Raw genomic sequence first — 23,477 nt, forward strand, 5'->3', positions numbered from 1 at the left:
AGAGAGACAGAGAGTGTAATATTGCATTAATAGCGTTCAAAACAAACTGCGCATGCGTATAAATTCAGAAAACGGGAAGCGTGCGTCACTTCCTGTATCAGCATCTGACGTGTCTAAAACTGGTGGTGGGGTTTCTCTAGTGGGGGATTTATCATTATAAGTATCATTTGGTAAGGTTTGAACTGTTTACAGTAGAATTCTATGTGTTTATAAGACCGTTTATTCGCTATCGATCTCGTTGCTAACTCCGTCTTCTTTTCCCTCTGTGCTCTTTTTTTTTAATGTTGTCCAGATCCGTGGAGTCAGGATGCTAGACTTCTTCACCATCTTCAGCAAAGGGGGGATCGTGTTGTGGTGTTTTCAGGGAGCCGGGGTCACTGAGTCTTTCACCGGGCCGGTCAACGCTCTGATCCGCTCGGTGATTCTCCAGGTGAGCCCCGGAGGAGACTTTGTTTATTTCAGGAGAGTGTTGTTTACCAGTGTGGCTGGACCGGCTAATGCTAATGCTAACGTGAAGCCAGTGGTAGTCTATTGCGTAACAACTGTCTACAAAACAAACCACTTATAACATTAAATTTTTCACTCGAGTGGTTTGTGTGCGAAATGGTGATTCACCTTACTTCACAGTAACTCCCCGCGTTCTCAACGGCTGGATTTATCGGTAAAGTCTGTGGATAACGACGATATGTCGTGTTTGTTTGGTTTCTCAGGAGCGGAGTGGGAACAACTCATTCAATCATGAGGCCCTGAGTCTTAAATACAAACTCGACAATGAGTTTGAGTTGATATTTGTGGTAAGTCTCTTGTATGTCATGCATGCTTATCTTATGTAATGATTCCCGTTGTGTGATCATGTGTTAATTTCCAAATGTTTCTCTCCTGTTCAGGTGGGTTTTCAAAAGATCCTGACGCTCACATACGTGGACAAGTTTATAGATGATGTGCAGCTCCACTTCAGGGATCGCTATAAGAATGAGCTGGAGCAGAAGGGAGCCCTGAAGCTTCTCAACAACAGCTTTGAATTCCAAGATGACTTCATGATGCTGCTTAGGTAAATACAGTAGTTATCAAAAAATGTCCTTTGTTGCAAACTATGTAGTTTACTACTTTCTTATTTGCTGTCATCATCTCTTGAAAAACTTTGAGTTTCCATGCTGACAATGTTCAGATAAAGGTCGTGTGTAGAAGGTAAGGTACACTCTGTGTAACATCTAACTTGTGATCAAGTTAGTTCCCAATCAAATCATGTCTTTTGATTGGATGAGGAAGCTGAATTACCCGGAGAGGAAACAAATTAATCCTTGCACAAGGAGAACAGGCAAAAAATGTTCAACGTGTACATTGAAAATGTAGGTTTGTAATTAATGTGTCACTGTGAAGTTTAAACCGTTAATCTAGCAGCCTGTCAGTGAATCATGATCTGTAAATGGGAGGACCTACACAAGGTATTCTGCAAAACTGGCCAAATTAAACCGTGGGATTAATAACAAGGTTTTACTCATTTACCCCTTGCACAGTTTGCATTCTGCCATTATGTTGTCCTTTTTAATCTTTGAAGTTTTGCCCATTTCTCCACCATCAACAGTCGTAAGCCCCGACATGAACAAGTGATATGTGTTTAAATGATTGAGGGCGATCAGACTTTGAGTGTACATAAATGTCAAATTTATTTGGATGTTTACAAAGCTAAATGTACTACAAAACATGGGTTTTTTTCAGATAAATGTATAGTTGTTATAATAGTAATGGTTGACTTTGCAACAGTCCTGTCTATTTTGAGGACCTTTAGCACTGTTACCTATTTATCTTGAATTGAACGTTTGCATGTTCTTTTATAACAAATTGACCTATTTCTTTAGATATTGATCCATTTTTTTTGGTACTGTTTATTTTGTCAATCTTGCAGCATTTTTATTTTGAGAAATTGATTTTCTCTTCCTAAATGATATAAAACATGTCTGTGTATTTTTGTCTGCCCCATGCTGATACATATCAAATGTTTCTCCCAAAGGGAGGCAGAGGAGAGCAGTAAAGCTCGAAGCCCCGCTCACATGCGGTCCTTCAAGGAGTCAGAGAAATCCCAAAAAACTGTGAAGTCAATGATCGAAACCAAGGGTGGGGACAAAGGCAAAGAACAGGGTGGCAAGAAGAATAAAAATACCAAAAAGGAGGGTGAGTGCAGTTCTGTGGAGTTGATATCCATTTAGGTTCCATCTGATCTGATTGACGTTGCAACGTTTTCCAGCTCCTGCAGTTGACTATGCTAAAGGGGATAAAAGTGGGATCCCGGCCTCTGGCCAGAAGGTGACCGTGGAAAATGGTAACCAGGGTTTGACTGCTGATCAGATCATGCAAAAGAAGAGGGAGGAATTCTTCCGCAAGCGCATGGGGGGACCCGCAGAAAAAAGCAGGTAAGCCAATTCATACCGACAGAGAGGGATTTGAAAGTCTTAGCAGGTCATCCTGCTGAACACACAGCAGAATTATGAGCAATCTTCCTTTCTTTTCATTGTTGTGACATCTTCTCATTCTACCACAGTAAGTCCCCAAAGCCTCAAAAGCCGAAGGAGAAACAAATGCGTGTTTGGGACATGGGTGGAAGCAGCACCAAGAACCTGGACTACAGTGACAGCAGGAACGGAGAACACTCTCTCAATGATGCTGATCACAGTCAGGACACCCAAATTGACCCAGTACGTCATCCAGCTTCAGTCTGAACATGAAAGCTTTTAGAATGGAGAGAAGTTTACATTTAGCACATTTTAAGTGTTTAAACATGTTTTTTCAGGCATTGCAGCCAAGCTCTATGAAGGGAGACCTGCAGTCTGTGGACTACGAGTCCAGTGAGGAAGGGGACATGGAGGAGGAGGAGGAGGAGGATGAAGGAGTTGTTGTCAGTGAAACAAGCAAAATAAGGTAACAAAGTGCTTCAACCTTTTCCAAGATGTTCTGGAGAAAATGTGTCCAACTGTGTTTGTTTCTCAGCTCTAAAAAGGGCGGGGCTTTCGGAGGGATGTTTGGGATGCTGAAAGGCCTGGTGGGCTCCAAGAGTCTTTCCCAGGACGACATGGAGCCGGTGCTGGAGAAGATGAGGGATCACCTCATCGGTACGATCATCTGTCTGTGATTGAATGTTTAAGAGAGAGTTTGGGGGTTTGTCATTCATTGTTACCACTTTGTGACCCAACAGCAAAGAATGTAGCAGCCGACATTGCCTCCCAGCTCTGTGACTCTGTAGCCAAAAAACTGGAGGGCAAAGTCATGGGCACATTCACCAGTAAGTATTTGTCCATGCAAGTATATTAAACAATCAAAGTTTTGTGATAGACTTTGAAGAAATATCGAATTAAAAAAAAATAATGCTGATAAACGTCTTCTGCTTGTGTAGCTGTGGCCTCAACTGTAAAGCAGGCCCTGCAGGACTCGCTGGTGCAGATTCTGCAGCCCAAGCGAAGGGTGGACATCCTGAGAGACGTCATGGAGGCGCAGAGCCAGCGGAGGCCTTTCGTCATCACGTTTTGTGGCGTGAACGGGGTTGGAAAATCCACCAACCTGGCAAAGGTGGGCTGACGTTGATCTGCTTGGCGGCACGCGCCGCTGATCCACCATGTGTCTGAAACTACTTGAGTTCCTTTGGGCTGCTGATTATTAACTAGCATCCAGAGGAGGCGCGGCCTGCCCTGTGCTGACTCAGCATTGGGGTTTGTGGAAGCTCAGATGATTAGTTCGAGACTGAGTGATTAATCAAATTACGAATAGCTCAGCTGAGGAATGTAATAATTTCTTTGAATAATTAAATTCAGCATTGGCAAGATTTGTTTACAAAAAACGCTGACATTTTGCTTTGAATATTTTTTTAAATTATTATTGTAACTGTAATTCAGAATAAACACATTGATTCATTCAACAAAACCAAACAATGTTAGAAGCTTTAAAGTGGCTTCTCTCTGTTTTGGTCCAGATCTCCTACTGGTTGATCGAGAACGGCTTTACGGTCTTGATTGCGGCCTGCGACACGTTTCGTGCCGGCGCCGTGGAGCAGCTCCGCACCCATCAGCGCCGGCTGAACTCCCTGCACCCCCCCGAACAGCACGGGGGGCGGCCGGTGGTCCAGCTCTATGAGAAGGGCTACGGCAAGGACGCAGCTGGAATTGCTATGGAGGCCATTGCCTATGGTGAGTCATTTCCTTATTGTTTTTTTTTTCCTTATTGCACTTTTTTTTTTACCTCATGTCGCCTTCCTGTTAAGACCGGTTGTATCTCACGTGTTTAATCGCTCCAGCACGCAACCAGGCCTTCGACGTGGTGCTGGTGGACACTGCTGGGCGTATGCAGGACAACGCCCCCCTCATGACGGCCCTGGCCAAACTCATAGCGGTGAACATGCCTGACCTCGTGCTGTTCGTCGGAGAGGCCCTGGTGGGAAATGAAGCCGTCGATCAGCTGGTGAGTGGAGTTGTCTCCCGTGTGAACCAGCAGGGGTCAGTCTTGTTCCACCGAGCTGCTATTTTCTGGTCCCTGTGCTTCATTTTTTTGCTTTGTTTCTTCAGGTGAAGTTCAATCAGGCTCTGGCCGACCACTCCATGTCTGACAAGCCTCGCCTCATTGACGGGATCGTTCTCACTAAGTTTGACACCATAGATGATAAGGTATTCATTCATTTACTTTTTCTTAACCTAAATTAATCGTTACTAGAAAGCATTATTGGTTTACGCTTTATTTCAAACATGTAAAAACAAAGTAAACAGTCAATAAATCAATGAAAGAATAAGGGAAAAAAGGGAAACGTCAAATATGTAGAAACTCTGGTTTTTCATATATGAAAGGGAGTAGGAAGAAGTTAAAGCTTATTGCAGCTTTGTCATGACCTTAATTTGATACTTAAAGCAACATATTTTACTGATTTAACAAAAATTTCAGTGTACCAGAAGTCAACAGTTTCAACCCCACCCGTCACAAAGTGCAACACCATAAACAAACAACCCTCCCGTCATCACCAAACCCTGTACCTGTACAGAACCTGTACAGAACCAATTCTTCTTTTCAAAAGTCCTTTTGAATTCAATTCTATTTTACACTTGTCTGCACTTCACAGATAACTTATTCCATAATTGCACTCTGTGGACTTACTGAATTTTAACCTGAAACTCTCCCCTCAGATCCTAACTTTTTTTTTTCGATAATGTGTGGTAATAAGTTATTCATTTGTACAGTATTTGAATGGTTTTAAGATCCACAATTAAGTTTTGGTCTATGAATAGCAGATTGATATGTTCACGAAGTCGACCTTGTGGACAATTCTTACTGCTGAATGCTCAGAGGTTTTGTTTAATTTGAGGATTCCAGGAAATGTAATTTATTAATCCTAGAACTTTGTTTTGATTCACTCTTTTCTATATTTACAGTCTCTCTGTACAGTTTCCTGATTATTTATTGTATATTTTCTAAAAACAAAAAAAAATTCAGAATTTTTGTTTTACATGCAGATTTAACAGTCGCTTGTTTCTTTAATCAAACCTCATTTTATTACATTCGACTCTGAAGTGATTCAGTCCAAACGTTGCTGTAAATCTTCATCAGTTCCTATGATGTTTGAGTCATCCTCAACTAATATAAATGTCACAAGTTCAGGTATTTTGCCAACGTCAATGATTTACAGTATAAACAGTTTGGGTCCTAACACTGAGCCCTGTGGGACTCCGCACGCCATATCCAGATGGTCCAAGTGACAGTCTCCTGTCCTCACAAACAACAAATACAACTCCTCTGATTCCATACTTCTCCAGTTTATTGATTACGTTATGGTTTATGGTTTCAAATCCTTTTTTTAAATCAATACCACCAACTGTGAGTTTTTTTTTGTCTGTACAATTTAAAATCTCCTCAATGGGTTCAGTCAGAGCTAGTGATTGTTGTATCGATTGTTTTTTTTGAAGTTGACTGCGAGCTGTTTTTGCTGCACATGACCTACTGAAGTGTGATGTTAATATTAACCCTGCCCGAGTTATAAAGCTACGTTGTTCCACAGCGAGTTTATGGCATAATGATGTACATTTGAACCAACTATCAGTTAAATTTACTGCAGACTTGTGGATTTATTTCCATTAAAAAAAAAAAAAAAAAACACATCTTGATTGGTTTGACAAATACCTTTAGTGCTTATAAATACATTAGCCTGCTAATTTGTCAAACTTGTGGTAGATGTATGAAACACAGGTTTGTGTATTTATGGGACCTCTGATGGTTATAACAGTTTTACAACCATCAGTGATATAAATTTGTTCATCTGTTATATGCCAAGGATCTTCAACCTTTATGATCAAGCGTAAATTTTTTTTTCTTTGCCCCACTCCCTCCGAATACCATAAAACATTAACCTTCAAAATGATAACGGCCTTTATGCCGTACTTCTGTTTTATTTACGAGCCGCGGTGAGGAAGATGACGGCACTCATGCGTCACCCTCCTGTTTTCACAGGTCGGCGCTGCCATCTCCATGACGTACATCACAGGCCAGCCCATTGTGTTCGTGGGCACGGGTCAGACCTACAACGACCTGCGCAGCCTCAACGCCCGCGCCGTGGTCAGCGCCCTGATGAAGGCTTAACTGGCTGCATGCTCCGCCGTCGCCTCCAAGCCGACCTTTTTTTGCTGCGCTGCCACAAAGATGTTCCAGCCTCCCTCCGTCTCTCTCGCCCGTCCGTCATCCTCCTGATCCACCGTCTGCACTTCGCGTTACATGGATGGACTGGAGTCGTGCACAGGACTTGACGAGAGCGCTCTTCAGAAAGTCCGACAAGCCTCCCTTCGATATATTTATAAAACTTTTGGGCCAAACTAGAAAGTACCTCAGATCAGTTTGCATTCTCACAAAAAGTCACATCCAAAAAGGCTTTTCAGTCAGCTGAACGGACCTAACCTGTGTTTGTCATTTTAATGGTTTACACAGAAACGACTTTATCAAAATTCTCCTCTTGGCATCAGTTTTCCCGCCACCATGTAAATGAGGTCAGGTCGTGAAGGGCTTGCTGGATGTGACCTTTCAACAGCTGCCTGTGCCTGAGGAAAGCTCAGTGACCATAGTGCCTCTCTGTCTCCTCCGTTCAGTCCCCCCCCCCCTCACTGTGTGGATGGTGACCCACTCCCTGCAGGAAACATTACATCCGACAGGTTAGTTTGTGTTTGGTGTCGATGTTTGGAAATAAATCCCGGTCCATGCAGGCTGCTCTTCCAAGCCACGTGTCACTACGTCTACTGGTTTTGTTGTTTTCCAGAGCTGCTCACCCACATTAACAGTTAACTCATTTATTACCAAATGGACATTTTGATCCTTCAGTTGGAAGCTGATGAGGTGAGGTCGGTTTAAGTCATTGGCCCCTTTTATTTATTGATCATTTGTGTAAGAATATCTAAGTCTTAATTATGTCTAGCCCCCATTCAAATTGTGGTAGTGCAATACAAGAGAATAAAGAGTGATACTCAAGATTTGAGCTAATTTATGAGAATGTAAACATTTCTAAATAAAGCCGCTGTATGCTACAAGTGTTTGGGCGTTGTTGTGTTGCTGGGGAACCTGGAGGCTGTGTCCACATCACACACGACAGCATCAGCAGCAATGAGATACCCAAACCTTTATTTGGAAAATAGTATTTATAAATACTAGGTCAGAAAACATGTGAGTATTAAAAATACAAAAAGGCTTACAAAGAACATTTCTTATATTCAGCACAGGAGTGACAGAGATTGCTACTGACATAGCACTGCTATGAACATCTGAAATTACAATTAAAAATCAAGTGAAACAGTTTATCATCTGCGCCTCGGAGAGAAGACTTGAACCCGAGTGTTTCCCCACCTGGTGGGCTCAGGTTTCATGTGATCGCTCCACAAATACCAGACTTTTCGCGTCGGATTATGTAATGCTTGTTACAGCCTGTGCCTCAAACGTTCTTCCAGAGCAGGTTGTTCAAGGTGTTGCAGCTTGTTTCGCTGCGTTCCTCCAGTCAGTCGTTTCGGATCATGAAGTGAGAGCGAGCTGCTCGTCTTCACACGTGCTGAGGATTCAGAGACATTGACGTTGTGTATGGTGAGAGCTGTGATCTTAGGGCGAGGGAGGTTGATGAAACGAACCCTCGTTCTCATTTTTTCCCCTCCAACAAACACAAGAATGGAACAAAACTTTCTAAATCCGTTCAATAAAACCAAACTTCTTTGCTACCTGGAGTAGAGTGGTCTTTGTAGAAGTGAGGAGAATAAAGAATGACACTGTTCCCAATTGTGTACCTGTCAGGAATGATAGTCTGGGGCAAAAAGGAAAAAAAAAAAAAAAAGGAAACAAAACTTAGGTGAACAGTTGGAAAAACTGCATCGCTGCCAGTGCCAATAATAAAACTGCAACGTCAGCCGTATCGCTGTGTAAAGAAATGCCAGCAGGTCCTTTGTCACTGACAATGAAGACCAGACTTGGATTCTGTGACTACCAGCATGCAGCAGGAAAACAAAGTCTTCAACACGGCTTTTTCATGTCATTCTCAAAGTGTCTCCTGAAAGCGACTCGCAGTCAAAGAGAAGCATTCAGCCCTAACCTTGAAGGAGGCTTTTCTGTGTGCTGCAGCCATTCTGCTGCTGCTCCTCCCCGTTTTGTGAGGGAGACCCTGAGGACGAAGATTAGACAGCGTTAATAAACGTAACCAGCTTCCTTTCAACAGGAGAGCAGAGCTGGAGTGAGCTGCATTCCTCACCCCAGCCGTTGGTGGACACGTCCCGGTTGCAGATCTCGTTGGCCAGCCTCTCGAAGTACTCGGGCAGGTCGCCGTACTCGTCTCCATAGGAGATGACCTTGATGCCCTTGTCCAGCATGTTGTCGCGCAGCTTCTTGAACTCGCCCACGTCCTCCCGCCGAACCAGCATGAAATGTTCCAGGTCCGACTTGTGTTTGACCGCCTCCAGGAACAAGGCCTGGAAGGTTGTGTCGTCCACCGTGCGCCCGCACCCGAGGAACACAAACGACTTGGTCTCGTACAGCTTCTGGATCTCACGCTGCGGCAACCGGCAGGAGAACACTTCAGTTTCCAAACTATGTCTTAATGTAATACAGCTTTATGACAATGTTTCCTGATGTATATTCATCAAAGAACAACAACAAAAAAAAAACAGCCAAGCTGTTGGTTCTCACCATAACTTCTGTGTTCCTCAATACGTTCTGGTAGCCAGCAGGGTGCAGTACGATGCCGCTGGGGTTGGTGTACACGCCGTGGATGTGGAGAACACTTAACCTCCGTTTCTCCTGAGCCCACTCCAACACCTAGACAAACACACCAGCGTACACACACTTAACAGTCCGGTGCACAAAATCCTGTTCTGGCTGGGAGGATATTCGCCCTGATGGAGGCGAGGGCATAAATACCAGGACTGAGAGGCAAAGCAAAGGATGAAGGGGGAAAAGAAAGAAAAAAAACCCCCATGGATTCTTGGTGTTTTGTGTTCCTTTAACTGTCATCAACGATCAGTTAACTAGTACATTATGTGCTATTATATATAACTAAAGCTTTATCAAAAACCTGGTCCTAGATAAAACATCTACACGTACCAGGAAAACACACACACACACACACACACACTTCCCCTTCAGTCTCCTTAAGTAAATATTGTTTCATCAATAAAATCCGACATGGGCTTAATCATGGCTGGAACTTTAACTTTCCTCCACCTGTCGGGCGAAGGGCTCTTTCAGGTCAGAGCTTTTTCTGCTCCGTCAGGTGAATTCACTGAAGGATCATGTCAAAAATACACCGACTGTGAAAAGGGTGTTTTCAACAATGGGCTTAAACAACAAGATTCATCACAGGGAGATTTACCGGCTCCGTTTCTCCAGAAAGCAACGCTTAAGTCATCAGTGTGCAGACAGATGGAGAATCTGGGTTTTAAAGCTACACTTTGAGCCTGTCTGAATGTGAAGCGCTAACTTTATCAAGTTCCTCCCTGACCTTTGCATTTGGTTGCAACAAAACGCTGACGGTACATATTGTGTAAGGGAGAATCAATTAATCCAACTACTTTTTACCTTTTTCTCGTCTGTCAGATCCAGAGACTCCAGCTTGGTGCCCTGGTGGGCGGCGTAGATCTCCAGCAGGTTGTCAAAATTCGTAGTGAGGACGAGAGCGCCGCTCTCCATCAACTGCAGCACCGACCGCAGGAGGTGCTTCCCGGCGTGCTCCATCTTGCACTCCAGATCGTCAAACACCTCGTACAGGCAGTCTTTGAAGAATGTGGATCTCACGTTGCCCGTTCTCTATCAAGAAACAATCACAAATTCAGGAAATGACTGACAGCGATTGATCACATCAATCTGCAAAGTCTAGTTTTGGCGGTACAGAAGTATTTGCAGTGTTTGCGGTTTTTCAACTCATCTTGCATCTCAGGCGGTCGGGGGCAAAAACATCCGTGTTTTCCAGTTCAAACTATCCTTCACTTAATCCTCTGATTCCGTATCTTGCTCTTCAACTCTCCTTCCACCTCAATCTGATGAGAGATTACTGGCTGGGACTGTTCAGTCTAAAGCTCATCCTCACCTCAGTGGGGATACCGTTAAATAAAATACAGACGCAGCAGAAGTCAGGCTGCTAAGAATAGCGGAGCGTAGGGCAGAGATGCAGTGACCAAGGTGATCCAGGCACAAGGCAACGTTTGCACTAACTTCTCCAGATTACAGCTCTAATGGGCTCAAGCGCACGAGTCCTTTCCACAGGAAGAAGCTCATTATCCACATCCAGTGTCCACAGCAGCCACCCTGATCTCACTGTCCTTGGACCATCTCGCTACTTATGTAACAGCTAATCAAAGCTCAGGTAAACAACTCCAGGTTTTAAATGTACATCCAAAAGTAATACATGCCCCCCCACCCCCCAGCCAAAATTGTTCCACAGATAATATGTAATAGATTTGGGACAAAAAAAATAAACACATTATTGAGTGTTTCACAAACTGTTTACATTTCCTGCCTGAATTGTAATCAGCCTTGTTGTTGCCAAGCTTGAAGGTGTGATAGGATTTAAGGTAAAAGCAGTTGCATTGAGTTGTAACTTCAGATTACCCTCATTACTTCTACAGTGCTCCATCACAGACTGAAGGCACTCAGCTAATACACAAATCCATAAAAGTGGGTTAACCTCTCTCTCTGTCTGAATGAACGTGGAGAGGAGGCTGAGCTCTTACAGGCCTGAACATTTGATCAGGCCAGCAGTTCTGGGACGGTTTGCTGGAATAAGTGGGGATAAGCTGTACGCTCTCTGCTCGATGCCTAGAGCGAACCATATGATTCACAACTTGGGGAAAAATTCCTTTTCTACTGTGAGAAGACGATAAAAATGTCTGACCACAGAAACTCTCCTGCTTCCATGTGAGAAAATATCAGGAAATGAGCTTTATGAATGGCGCTTTATGACACATATGCTCTCCTACGAGTCACTGTACTCTTAGGGTTTGCTCTAAATCTGTGTGAGAGGAAAATCCGTGGCAGAGGTGAAAGGTGGGGGTGGCTGGTTCACATTATATTGTATGCTTGTTTATTTTTTTCCTCGGCATGCTGGACCCTGCTGTGTCTGTAGCCAACGGGAGCGGGCTGGTGTCTGCACGACTGTGGATTGAAATAAACACGATGGATAAAGCCATAAAAGCGCTGTTTGTTCCCTTTGTTGCAACAGGCTGAGAGCTGAAACAAAGCGTGTTTTATCAATGTCAAAGGTGCGATGAGACATGACTAACACAGGAGGCAAACGGTATTAAGACTCCCATCTGCCAGCCCTGGTCCAGATCAGACTGGTTCAATACTGATGGAACTGACTCATATGTAAATAAGATCGTTTTTTTGTTCGTTTGCGTTTGTAATGATGTAATCTGGTAGATATGCAGTGTATGCATTAGAGAAGGGAGTTTCATGCTTTGCTTAACTGCAGCTTTGAATTTTCTGCTCTTTGAAAAAAGAAAGCATGACTGCTGTGAAGTCTCTCTGAGTCGAACAGAGATTGTTTATGTCAGGATTCTTCTGGAAATATGCTGATCATGTCTCCAGGTGATATAGACGTGATTTCATCTCATTGTTTGCCTAACTGGTCAAGAAAGTGCATTGATTATCCTAATTACAAATTTGTGGGCAACGAAAAGATAAATTACAAGATGCTATTCTCAAGAACTGTGTGAGGAAACTGCATTGCAAACTGCATTGTCACTTACAGGCATTTCACTCCTAAAATAATCACAGACACACTAAACAACACTATGGTTATTTGTTTGTTCACAACTTTCAATAGAAAACGGGGATTTCAATTCAAAGGATGAACACAAGCATGCAAATCAAATCATTTAATAGAATTCCAATTTGTGGGTGTACACTGCAGTAACAGTTTTGAAAGTAACAAACTAGATTAAATGGTGTAAATAGTTTTGAAAAATTACTACAATTACATCCTAGATAAAATGTTAATAAATGCCTAAAAGTGAAAAGTGTAAGAAGTCAAAATACTCCTTACATACAATATTGAGGGTATTTGCAAATTCCTGTGATTTTTTTCCCTTCAATAGAATATGGATTATGTAATGTGTATATATTCTTATAAATTGTGGTGTCAGTCAACCCCCAAGCGGTGGAAAACAACATCAACAACAAACTGATAGAAAAATTGCATGTCTGATTCAATCTGAGTTAAGCAGTCTATCCATGGTGCAAGATAATTGCAGTCAGTCAACAGTTTTAATCAGAGGTGATTTTTGCAATGCAAGATTTTTTTGTATTCACTATTAATCAGAAATGTGCTGTTTAATATTTAGTCTGAACATTGCTTTTTAATTTCTCAAAGTCAAAGCAGATTTAGAGAAAGATTCTCCATAAGTTCTGCAGTATTTGGAAGCTCCCACCAATAAAAACTTCTGCATTTGTGGTTTAAACTGAAACATCAACGGCAAGAATACTTTATATTCCAAATGATGTACCCTGCAATGATCTTCAACCAGTGCCTTACTATAATAAAAAGCATTTTTAAGAGAAAACAAATGTATATAAAAGAATAAAGACTTTTTTGAAAGGAAAACATCTGTGCAAGTTTGCATATTGTGAATCGTGCTCCTGATAGAGAAGTGATAAGGATGGTTAAAAAAAGGAACTAGGATGGTTCACCTGCTTCACCCTTGTTCTCACAGAGGTCGAGACTGACTGAAATCTTTGTTGTGACATTGTGTTCATCGAAACAGGGCAGAAAAACAAGCCTTGTCCGCAACAGACGTATTAATCAGAAAAGACTGAAATGGCTCAACGTCAATCCATAGAAGCTGAAACTAAATGGGATCAGCTGAGTTCAGGACTGTGAACAACACAGAGGCAAAACATGTTCAGACAGTCTTACCGGAGAAAGTTTCTGAATGAGGTCATGGGCCACGTGCACCAAATTCTTATCTTCTCTCATGTGCTTCTGAAAACGCCGGCTCTCCTCCTCCTCCAGAAGATCGAAGTCATTGGCTGCATCCAGCAAAGCCTGGATGAGACCTTTCCAGGAGCGGAGAGCCGGCACCTGAGGGGCCACCGCAGAGCTGACCCCCGTACCGATCACCAGGACCAGCTCAGGCGCTCGCTTTGTCTTCAGGCTGGGCAGCAGTTTCCTGAGGGGCAGGCAGAGACGGAGTGATGACGGCTCCAAACGGAATGATGCTTCACAAAATCTTCTGACAGAACGAAGGTTAAACAACACATTTTCAAGTGTTAAAGTATGCAGTGTTGAATTAAACACACCTTTAAGAAAGAACAGACAAGAACGAGCAACTCAAGTATTATATAACCAGCCCTGATGACAAAACTAGTGACTGGTGTTCAGCTCTGGAAACTCTGAAGCAGCACCTGAAGCTTACCTAGGCTTTTTGGCATTTGAGTCTGCATCCTGAGAATCAGCTGCAGGCCTCTTCTCAGTTTTCACTGCCAAAAGAGAGGCCATTCAGCTCCTGGAGGAGAGAGATGACCAGAGAAATACTCTTTAGGAAGGCCTCAGTGGAGTAAATTAAACAATTACTTCAACACCATTCTTGATAGTCCTCGAAGTCAATCTGTTCGTTGGCAAGTCATTACTCAAACAGATGCATCACTCTTAAATTGCGTGATATAAAAACCTTTGATTCACACCATAAAAACATGCGAACAGGAAGCAAGCGTGTATTTGTTCCCGTCGACACACTTCACTGATGACACATGTCGAGAGCAATTACACAATGTCAAACTACACCTGTACAGGATACCGGTCACTAAGTGATATCACTGTGTGAATAATAGCCATGTATGTTTCAAATGTAAAGTGACCGATGCTAAAACAGTCCGGCAGCAGGAGACACGTGTGTGGTAAACATCTTAAACCCCGTCCCAAGTGTTCACAATGACACCAGCTGTGACACTGGACACTGCAAATGAGCAAAATATTAAAACTTTACTGCAGCTACACTTCAAACGCAGCTTTAATCCAGCTCCTTACCTTAATGAAACTGAGATAAAGTCCAGCGTTTACTTGTGTTCACGCAGCACTCCTGGAAAGTTCAAGTCGAGCCTGTATTAGCAGCTTGAGCTTCGTTAAATAGCCTTAAAACCGCTTAAAGTTTTTTTACGCTGACCTGGAAATAAATGTAATACCAGCGTCTAGACAGTAAACCAAATGACGGTCAAACCGAGAAAAACTAACACCGGGACCGCTAGCTAGCGTGTCGCTAACCTACTTTGTTTTTTGTTGTTTTAAGCTAAGTGGCTGTCCTCCGTGTTGTTAAAAGGGAGAAAGCGCCTCTGGTTTCCTCGTCATGCTGGAGCTTCAGAGACTAAAACCGATACTATTCGCAGTGAAGAGAAGAGAAGCAGCAGTTTCCCCTGGATATCATTGAAGAGTATAAAAGGTTCTGTGCTTCAGCTGCTTCCGCGCACATCGCCCGTTTGAGTCTGAAGCCACTGAAGACGCCGCCTGACGCCGGCTCTTCTGATGTATTCACGTGCTGTGGGAAAACGAACACTCGCGTGCTTCGACGCGCAGCGCTGACAAACGACACGTCAATGTTTTGTTGACGGACACGGAAGGGAAGTATTAGTTATTATTCCAAAAAAAGCAAAAAAACAAGAAAAAACAAGCTTGTATTGCCGTGAATTTAAGAATACGTGTTCGTTTTTGACATGACCGTGGACTTTCACTTATTGATATCAAAACATGATTCCTTCGCCTTCGGATAAAATTACATCGCGAGAATGTAAATGTACATAGTACACTTGAATGCAACAGTTCTTTTTAAAAGGCATGCACTACAGTACATCATGATCTCTGACTTTATGTAATCAACTACACCCCCCCCCAAAAAAAAAAAAAAAAAAAAAACGGACACATTTGAATCCCTAAGCAATTTCATCGTCACGTATGCAAATGTATTTATATATAGACAAAGAAATCTGAATCAGTTCCCATGTTCTGACACTTTTACTTTTTACATTTCAAAACAATGCTCAATTGTTCGAAATTAGTATACAATTGAAAAGCAATACTATAATCAAATGTTCAGGCAAAACCTCTTAACTGATATCATACTTATTTGTTGCATGTGTTTTTAAAATTACTGTACTGTGTGTGTGTGTGTGTGTGTTTTTTCCCTCCTACACTACTTTGTTTCCCCCAAAACTTCTGTATGTTCTTAATTTAATGACGATATATCCAGTTGGAACTACATGATTATCTGTGCATTTTTCACTTGGTAATAAAAAAAATACAGTATGATCTGTACATCCAGACAGCAATCCCCAGCTTTCCATCTCCCATTAGCCACAATTAGCATTTGACTGCTGATGATTTGATATTTTTTGAAAAAAAATGTAATATTTAGGTTGAGCTGTTCTGAACCTCAGTGATATGGACCAGCATTATATAAGGTTTATTCACAATCTCTGTGTTGAATGTATATCTTATGCTGCCATCTACTGCTCAAAGTCAAGAACTACATTTTGTATTAAAGGAAAAAAGAAAAAAGTGTTTTGTTTGATGCAAATCTGGTTGATTGTTATGTCAAATGCCAGGAATGGATGACATACGACTCTGCTTTTGCTCTTGTGCCGGGTCTTTATTGATGTTTGATGGTGAGTCACAATTTCTAACTGAAACAAACAGTCTTGAGGCAATTACATTTCAATCCAGTTACATCCCAACATAAACAGATGAAGACATTTCTATGAGGCTACCACACAGAAAAGATGAACCCTGAGACTGTGGACATTCATACGCCGTGGCTCGGCTTTTAATCATCCAAAACCCCACGGCTTACTTACTTTTTCCAGATTTTTCCAAAATCAATATTGCGTATTATAAAATCTGACCTCAGCGTCCAAGGACTGAACAGTTATTATACACTGGAGTGAAATGACCCACAAATTTACCTGCTGGGGAAATAAGTTATAATCATAGTGCAATACATACTGTAAATAGGCATATAATAAATACAGGCCATTCCACTGCATATACGTTTGCATTATCTCTATATGCAATTCAATCAATCGATGCATTTTCAATCAAAACAAGTATATTTGATCAAATCTAACATTAAAAGGCATAGCATTTTTCATACTTCGACATTAAAATAAAACTCATTCAAAAATCGTTGACAGATGCATACCAGTACAGCTCAAATATTTCCTGCAACCTTCATTAAAAAAAGTCTCTCTGTTCACATGTCTGAACAGGAGAAAAGGCATTCTGGACAAACATAAACCAATGTCCTCCCTTATGAGTCAGTCCGCTCATTGGTTTATTTGCAATAGTTGTAATAGGCTGTATAAAGGTCAAGTGTCTAACCTGAAAGTCCCAGAAGAGAACTGATCCCTCAACAACCTGGAGTTTCCCTTTTTTAAAATGTAGCAGTTTTTCTTCGTACCGGCGCAGGATGAACCCAAAAGTAGCAGGGCATATGCAGAAAGCTTTAGTACCTCAGCTCGGCAGCGCTAGAGCTATGTTAATAATGAAATCATAACTAAATGAAAGGCAAGATGTCACAACGATGGTTTCATGAATTGTTTTGCAAGATCAGCACATTGTCAGACTATTTCTTCCACTTGTGGAGTATGGCTTTAAGGGCACAGAGGAATAAAAGGGCATTCTGCTGTTTGCTGAAATTCTTCATTGATCCTGATTCTGAAGAAATTCAAAGTTCAAGGAAGACAAACACAAAGCCATTGCGGATACAACGCTGCTCTACACAGAGATGGAGCCCTCTCTGAAGTTGGTCTTCCCTATCAGCACGTTGAGGAGAGTCGCTCTGCCCTCCCGGGTCTCCTTCTGGGCCTGTTTGATAATGTCACTCAACCTGTGCTCGTCTTCCCGCCCGACGAGGTAGCCCTTACCGCCGTAACCATCCGCCACAATGTGATAATCTGCAAAACAACGAGGACGCACGATTCAGCACTCGGCATGTACCATCTGTGCATTGTGCGCCAACAATTCAACCAGCAAGAACAACGGCCGAATCATGGAAAACGTACCTGTAAATGCAAGGCCACACGCCACGTTGCTGCCAAGAATGGGAACTTGCTCTCTGGAAATCTGACTCCAACATGCATCATTTCCTACCACAGCTATAACTGGAGTCTGTGGAAAAATAAAACATGTATGAACAGAGGAGAGAAATATTCACAGAGCGGATCTGCTCTTCAGAGCATCATTGTGATCATCAGTTGATCAAGGGTTACTCTGAAATGCTACCAGTTATTTGAAAAACTTCCACCACCAACCAATCTACAAAACATTCAAGCAATGAAATTTGACAGCATGGGCTTAAAAAGTATTTAAAGTTTACGACATAACAAAAAAATACGAGCAAATAAATGTAGAGCTAAAAGAAAAAAGAAAACAAATGGCACTATTTCACTTTGTGGAAAGCCTGTTTACGCTTTATGACTTATTACGGCCGTGAAGCTTTATGATCTTTTTATCACACTTCAATTTTTTACAGTTTTGAACATGAGTTTTTGCAGTGGTAATGATTTGGGTTGATTTCATTGAGTTATACGACTTTGATTCTGCTTGAGCTGGGAATTGTTAAGTTTCAGAGTTCTGTTTTTTTTAGGTTTTGAATGAGAAAAAAATGCAAATTTTGCTTATAAAATATTTTTACACATTCATGATTCTCAGAACACTCGAGTGACTATCGTCATCTTCCACATTTTTATGTTCCATCTGGACATCATATGACAACTTTCTTCTTTTTATTAGGATGATGCTGGTTCTGATACAACTTAAATCCTCATAATAGATAGCTTTTTTTCTTAACATATGATAAAGGTAACACAGCTTTTAGGTCTTTTACCTTGTGTCTGGTGAATGTGTCAAACTCTGCAACACTGTATCCCGAGGATCCGTCACCATAGACTATCCACACCTAACAAAAGGAAGAGAAGAGAATTAATGTTGCTAAATTCTGCAAAGGGACTGTCTGACAAACCGCTGAACCACAGTGATACCTCTGATTCAGGCCGGCACAACTTTGCTCCCAGGGCAAAACCACCCCCGACCCCCAGAGTTCCAAACGCTCCTGGAAGAACAGGGAACATTGTGAAGAAGACGCATAAGAAGCAGGCTTGAGATCAGATTACATTGTTATTTGTACAAAATAACTCATGACTTTTAAGCGAGAGGCACAAGGTTGTGTTTCAGCACAACAGTTTCATCGTACAGTGTGCAGCAGTACCTGGATCCAGCCAGCGCAGCGGCCCTCTTGGTCTCATGATGTAGGCAGCACTGCCTACAAAATCTCCCCCGTCTGCAACTATGATGCTGTCCTCATCCATCAGCTCGTCCACACAGTGGATCACTTTCAAAGGATTCAAGTGGTGCTCGGTTTTCTCGTCAGCTTTCGCTCTGGATAAAACAAGCGAAGGGTCTTTGAAATGAGTACATGAGACCTTCAATCCTTGCCTCTTTTTACCTGTTAGCATTTTCTTTGGTTACATCTCCAGCTTTGAGGCTCTGGGGCCATTCTTCTGGACAACGATGGCCCTGAAGCCCTTTTGACAGTCGCACTAAAAATGACCCGGCGTCACCTAAAATGACAAAAGATTAATCATTTCATTGTCATCGGTCACAGAAACATATTTGTCTAGGGTGAAAAGGTTGCTTTGATTTTGAGACCTGAATTGTGGATTTACCCTGAATTGCTATAGTTGGCTTCCAGAACATGTCGGAGTTTTTCAGCAGCTGTGTTCTGTCTCGGTTGACAGCGATTATCTTGCTGCGTCTGTTGAGAACTCGGCCGTAGCTCAGACGGAAGTCACAAACAGTACCTGAAAACAGACCCTTTTATATGAGCATATTTCATGAGTTTGGGGTAGTCTATCATTTAAACCTATGATACCTCGCACTCAAACCAGGAAAACAACGGGAAGGAGTCTTATTCAGCACCTATCAGAATTCAGACAACAATCTATTATCCAGACTGACCTGCTAAGAGCACCACGTCAGCCTCCTTCAGAGCGTCTCTTCTGTTCTGTCGGATGTGGATGGGGCTGTTTTTACCCAGCATGCCACGAGACATGCCGCCAAGAAAGCAGGGGATCCCCAGATCTTCCAAAGCCTGCCTATGGAGCAGGGAGATATTCAACAAAACAACACATTTCAGTGCTTCGTGGACAGTGAAGAGACTCAAGGTCAGTCGGAGCACTGATCCATCACAGCATAATTTAGAGGAAGATTTACAGCCAAAAACAACAACTGGGACAAGAGAAACTGGCCTCTACCTGATGTTATCGACTGGCGTTGGCGGTAATGTTGCTTGGCTCCCCAGAAGAATGACAGGTTTCTTGGCTCGACTCACAAGCTCGATGCACTTCTGTACCTGGATTGTGAAAAAGACAGAAAAGGCAGAAACAATTAAAAAAGGAGTTCTTTTTATGAACAGACCAATCAACGAAGCTTCCTCTGATTAAGTCACTGAAGTCAATTCACCTGATCATCAGTGGCTTGAGGGATGTGAACTGGAAGAGGGGAAACGTCTCTTGTCTCCCAGGCTCCAGCGAAAAGGTTCATGAGGTGGTTATGGAGGTACCTGTAAAGAAATCAGACCCAAATGAAGAATTACACATGTAAAGCAGTATTTGATACATCGAGAAAAGAAAACACTTTGAACTTGAATTCTATCATTTGGAGTCAACAAAGCCTGAATCCATGACTGTATGATGATACTGTTATAAATTCCATTAAAACCCAACAATGATATACAGATGACATACCATGCCAGAATCTTCCCCATCAGGCCTTTAGGAGGGTTCTTAACACCAAATTCTTGAGACACCAGGTGGTAAGGGTAGAGAGTGTCAATGGGGAACTCGATGAAAACTGGACCCGGTGTTCCCGACTGAGCGATGGAAAGCGCCTTCCTGACCGTGGGCACGATCTCCCTGACAGTTCTGATGGAGGCACAGAACTTACACAGCGGCTTGAACAGAGACATCTGGTCAATATCCTGCAGCGCTCCTCGGCCCTGTACCAAATCACAATTCAGATTTTTTTTTTTTTTTTTTTACAAAGTGTTCAACACAGCATCTGACAACGACATCATTCGCTTTTAGTTTAATTTACATCTCCATTCAGATCGTATTCGGGTTGTAATATAATTCACTGCACCTGAAGTAGTGTACCAGCAGCTCCACCCAGGAGCAGCAATGGAGATTCGGCCATCTGAGCGTTTTTCACTGCCGTCACTGTGTTGGTGAGGCCCGGGCCAGCCGTCACCGCAGCAACACCCACCGTACCTTATGTAGAGACAAACATCTTCAAAGCAGCATTCAAAGAACATTTAGAGAAATATATGAGCTTATTTTCACACAGGGATACATGTTCATGGGCTGCATGGGGTCGTATAGAGTTTAAGTGTTTAGCAATCTTGCTTTTATGAGCCTAATTTACAAATATCCTGCAGAGAGCATCCTAAATGGCATGCTCATGCAAACAGATTGCTTTCTGGAGGAGCCATTTATCATTTCTTTGAATTGACCTCTAGGGGGAGCAGGACGGTAGGGGGAGGCAGATGAGGGGGACACAGGTGATAAGACTTCAGGTGTGTGAGAGAGAGAAGGCACAAACTCTTTTGACGGTGCTCGTCTGACCCAACTTTGCACCTGTAAACAGTGAGTTTATATGTACCAGAAGAAAATAAATGGGTTGCCTCACATAAAGACTGAAGTTGTGCGGAATATTGACTGAGGATTGTTGGAGCACGCGTCCGAAACAGTTCCCCTCTCCACCCTCCAGAGGAAACCCAAAATGTATCGGCCCAGATTGGAAATGAGTTGTACACTTTCACTAAATCCTCATAGGGTTCACAATGCGTGCATATTGCTGGTGATTTCCGAAAAAATACACCATTAGTGAAATCACCAAGATCATTATGGAGGGTAATGTCATTATCTAATAAATGTGAAGGTGGAAAAATAAAAATGCAATCCAGGAGACAATCTGACACAAAGTAATAATGTGGTACAACACAGAAAACGTCTTATCATGAAGTCTAAAAATGATGTAACATTACATGTAAGAACACCAATAAATAACTCAAAGCTGGTAAACTGGCCACACAAGCTCCCAGGGAAAGTTGTGTTAAGACTTTTCTTGATATTAGGTATGCCTCAACATAAGGCAGCAGAAAATGACCTTATATACATCCGTTATCCCAGTTCAAACACCTGTCGTCCAGGTGAAAACAGCATCACAAAGCCACACATGTAAACCTCTTTCTACACCGTCACTTAATCATTTTCAATATGTTCGTCCAGCTGAAATCACCTGAGAGCCTTGCCACAGCATCAGCAGCGAAGACAGCAGTGGCCTCATGCCTGGTGTCCACGATGCGGATGCCAAGCTTCTCACAAGCTACCAAGATGGGCGAGATGTGCCCACCGACCAGGGTGAAAACATATTTGACACCGTGGGCTCTCAGGACCTCTGCCACGCTCTCGCCACCATGACGAGGACTCTTTGTCTCTGTCTGGGGCGAAAAGAAAAGGGGAAAGAACAGAGTAAATAATCAGAAGAGAACGAAATAAACAGTTGAGGATGAATCAGTTGTAAAAAGCTGGAAATAGCTGCTAAACACAAAGTGGTAGTTAACAATTAGAGATAAACAGCTGTCACTGTGAACTGTTGGCTTCTCCTCAGATCACAAACCACATTATCTCCTCACCCTGTAGGCCTTTCATATTTCACAATAGCTGCAGATATTGTTCAGGCCGGCTGTGGTGATGAGTCCCAGGGCTTAGTGCAAGGTTTACATAACCTTTGTCCAGAAAAAAACCACAAGGCGGTTCCAGTTCAAAGTTTACCAACAATGCTTTGTTCCCTCTCACAAGTGACAGCTAACAGAAGCACAAGTACTGAGGAACTGCATATGCATCTGCTTGCAGTTTAAAACACAGTATGTTAGCAAACACGACAGGTAGACTGACCACAATGCAACACCTACCTTGTGTAACAACTGGTAGAGCAATCCAAGTTTGTAGGCTGCGAACAGCAGCCCACCCACCACAATGCAAGCGGAGTACCCGAGAACAGTGCAAATCACTTCACACGACTGCATGGCGGGAAGCGGGAGCAATCAGAAAGGTAAATCTGACCTTACCACTGAAAAAAAAAACCTGTTTGAACTCGGATACTTCAGCAGCTGACTGCTTCAGGCTAAGCTAAGGTACAGAAGAGCTGCTCACACAGCTGCTATGCAGCCATTTCAAACGCCTAACTTTGACAGGACACTCGCTAAGGAATCCTACGGTGACGGAAAATATGCGGAGAAGGGCATTTAGTCGACTATTCGGTAAGTTGAGGCCACCAGCTAACCTTTCCGCATTCTGCAGCGCCGACACCTGACCGGAGTATCAGCGGTAATGTGCTCGCGATGTTTACCATCAAGCTAAAAGACGACACGCTCTCTCTACTTCCGGCTTGCGCTTTCAGAATAAAATCCACTCTTAAACTCCACACATTATAAGAAGAGTTTTAATGGACAGAAATGTAACTTTTTATTTAACATATACATAAAATCAAATTGAAAATTTACGCATGCTTTAATAGTATGATAATTGAAGTCTATGTAGCTGTCAGATACGTAGTTTATGTTATTATGAAACAAATAGAAACGGATGCGGTAGTTTGTGAACAGAAGGGCGTTCCATGGGTCTCACAGTGATGAACAGACCTCTGGTCCAATCAGAAAGCGCCCTTTACAGTGATTGACAATCGTCTGGATCAATCACAGACGGATGAGGGCGTTTCAGATGTCAAAAGTTCAAACTGCGAAAATAACTAGAGTTTGTTTTTATTTCATTTTTATAGTATTAACACAAAACAGACTTTTTTTATCGTTCATGTAAACTTATCTAATTGTTGTAGAGCATTATCCAAATCAGTCTTTCAGTGTTCCAAAGCCAAAGCCCCAAAGTAAAGA

The 23,477-nt window shown here is 42.5% G+C and overlaps 3 protein-coding genes across 6 annotated transcripts; 1 reads left to right on the forward strand and 2 right to left on the reverse strand.

Moving 5' to 3' along the window:
* The first annotated feature begins 79 nt into the window (after positions 1–79).
* Positions 80–18,458, forward strand: srpra (SRP receptor subunit alpha). 2 transcript variants are annotated; one of them, XR_003932762.1, is made up of 16 exons: positions 80–170; positions 293–430; positions 711–794; positions 888–1,051; positions 2,012–2,172; positions 2,246–2,411; positions 2,540–2,693; positions 2,789–2,916; positions 2,986–3,107; positions 3,191–3,277; positions 3,389–3,561; positions 3,962–4,175; positions 4,283–4,446; positions 4,551–4,649; positions 6,478–6,875; positions 18,447–18,458. XR_003932762.1 is itself a non-coding variant. In XM_030107650.1 (15 exons), the coding sequence occupies exons 2-15, from the start codon at positions 308–310 to the stop codon at positions 6,604–6,606; spliced, it is 1,968 nt and encodes a 655-aa protein (XP_029963510.1). In that variant the 5' UTR covers positions 80–170; positions 293–307; the 3' UTR covers positions 6,607–7,541. The 2 variants fall into 2 exon arrangements, 1 of the variants encoding a protein (XP_029963510.1); XM_030107650.1 differs by lacking the exon at positions 18,447–18,458 and having other exon boundaries at positions 6,478–7,541.
* On the reverse strand, positions 7,614–14,973 carry fam118b (family with sequence similarity 118 member B). 2 transcript variants are annotated; one of them, XR_003932763.1, is made up of 9 exons: positions 14,507–14,973; positions 13,896–13,985; positions 13,397–13,649; positions 10,063–10,290; positions 9,175–9,303; positions 8,741–9,038; positions 8,585–8,653; positions 8,218–8,299; positions 7,614–8,053 (listed from the first exon to the last, which is right to left on the reverse strand). XR_003932763.1 is itself a non-coding variant. In XM_030107658.1 (8 exons), the coding sequence occupies exons 2-8, from the start codon at positions 13,976–13,978 to the stop codon at positions 8,286–8,288; spliced, it is 1,074 nt and encodes a 357-aa protein (XP_029963518.1). In that variant the 5' UTR covers positions 13,979–13,985; positions 14,507–14,973; the 3' UTR covers positions 7,614–8,285. The 2 variants fall into 2 exon arrangements, 1 of the variants encoding a protein (XP_029963518.1); XM_030107658.1 differs by having other exon boundaries at positions 7,614–8,299.
* Positions 9,549–22,916, reverse strand: ilvbl (ilvB (bacterial acetolactate synthase)-like). Of its 2 annotated transcripts, XM_030107655.1 has the most exons (15): positions 22,500–22,916; positions 21,824–22,025; positions 20,666–20,793; positions 20,272–20,522; positions 19,988–20,087; positions 19,780–19,877; positions 19,484–19,620; positions 19,192–19,326; positions 18,972–19,086; positions 18,735–18,904; positions 18,508–18,578; positions 18,354–18,425; positions 17,530–17,635; positions 17,234–17,421; positions 9,549–9,559 (listed from the first exon to the last, which is right to left on the reverse strand). In XM_030107655.1, the coding sequence occupies exons 1-14, from the start codon at positions 22,611–22,613 to the stop codon at positions 17,243–17,245; spliced, it is 1,878 nt and encodes a 625-aa protein (XP_029963515.1). In that variant the 5' UTR covers positions 22,614–22,916; the 3' UTR covers positions 9,549–9,559; positions 17,234–17,242. The 2 variants fall into 2 exon arrangements, with proteins under 2 accessions (XP_029963515.1, XP_029963514.1); XM_030107654.1 differs by lacking the exon at positions 9,549–9,559 and having other exon boundaries at positions 16,104–17,421.
* Positions 22,917–23,477: the final 561 nt, after the last annotated feature.

Source organism: Salarias fasciatus, chromosome 14 (genome assembly GCF_902148845.1).
Source record: "Salarias fasciatus chromosome 14, fSalaFa1.1, whole genome shotgun sequence".
Classification (NCBI taxonomy): Eukaryota; Metazoa; Chordata; class Actinopteri; order Blenniiformes; family Blenniidae; genus Salarias; species Salarias fasciatus.

Excerpts from the sequence above, each read along its gene's own strand:
- srpra (XM_030107650.1), top strand. The coding sequence starts at position 308 with ATGCTAGACTTCTTCACCATCTTCAGCAAAGGGGGGATCGTGTTGTGG. Across the intron at positions 431-710 it reads TCCGCTCGGTGATTCTCCAG|GAGCGGAGTGGGAACAACTC; the intron begins GTGAGCCCCGGA and ends TTGGTTTCTCAG. Across the intron at positions 4,447-4,550 it reads ATGAAGCCGTCGATCAGCTG|GTGAAGTTCAATCAGGCTCT; the intron begins GTGAGTGGAGTT and ends TTGTTTCTTCAG.
- fam118b (XM_030107658.1), bottom strand. The coding sequence starts at position 13,978 with ATGGCCTCTCTTTTGGCAGTGAAAACTGAGAAGAGGCCTGCAGCTGAT. Across the intron at positions 13,650-13,895 it reads TCAAATGCCAAAAAGCCTAG|GAAACTGCTGCCCAGCCTGA; the intron begins GTAAGCTTCAGG and ends CCTGCCCCTCAG. Across the intron at positions 8,654-8,740 it reads CGTGTCCACCAACGGCTGGG|GGTCTCCCTCACAAAACGGG; the intron begins GTGAGGAATGCA and ends CTTCGTCCTCAG.
- ilvbl (XM_030107655.1), bottom strand. The coding sequence starts at position 22,613 with ATGCAGTCGTGTGAAGTGATTTGCACTGTTCTCGGGTACTCCGCTTGC. Across the intron at positions 20,523-20,665 it reads CTGCTGGTACACTACTTCAG|GGCCGAGGAGCGCTGCAGGA; the intron begins GTGCAGTGAATT and ends GATTTGGTACAG. Across the intron at positions 20,088-20,271 it reads ATGGGGAAGATTCTGGCATG|GTACCTCCATAACCACCTCA; the intron begins GTATGTCATCTG and ends ATTTCTTTACAG.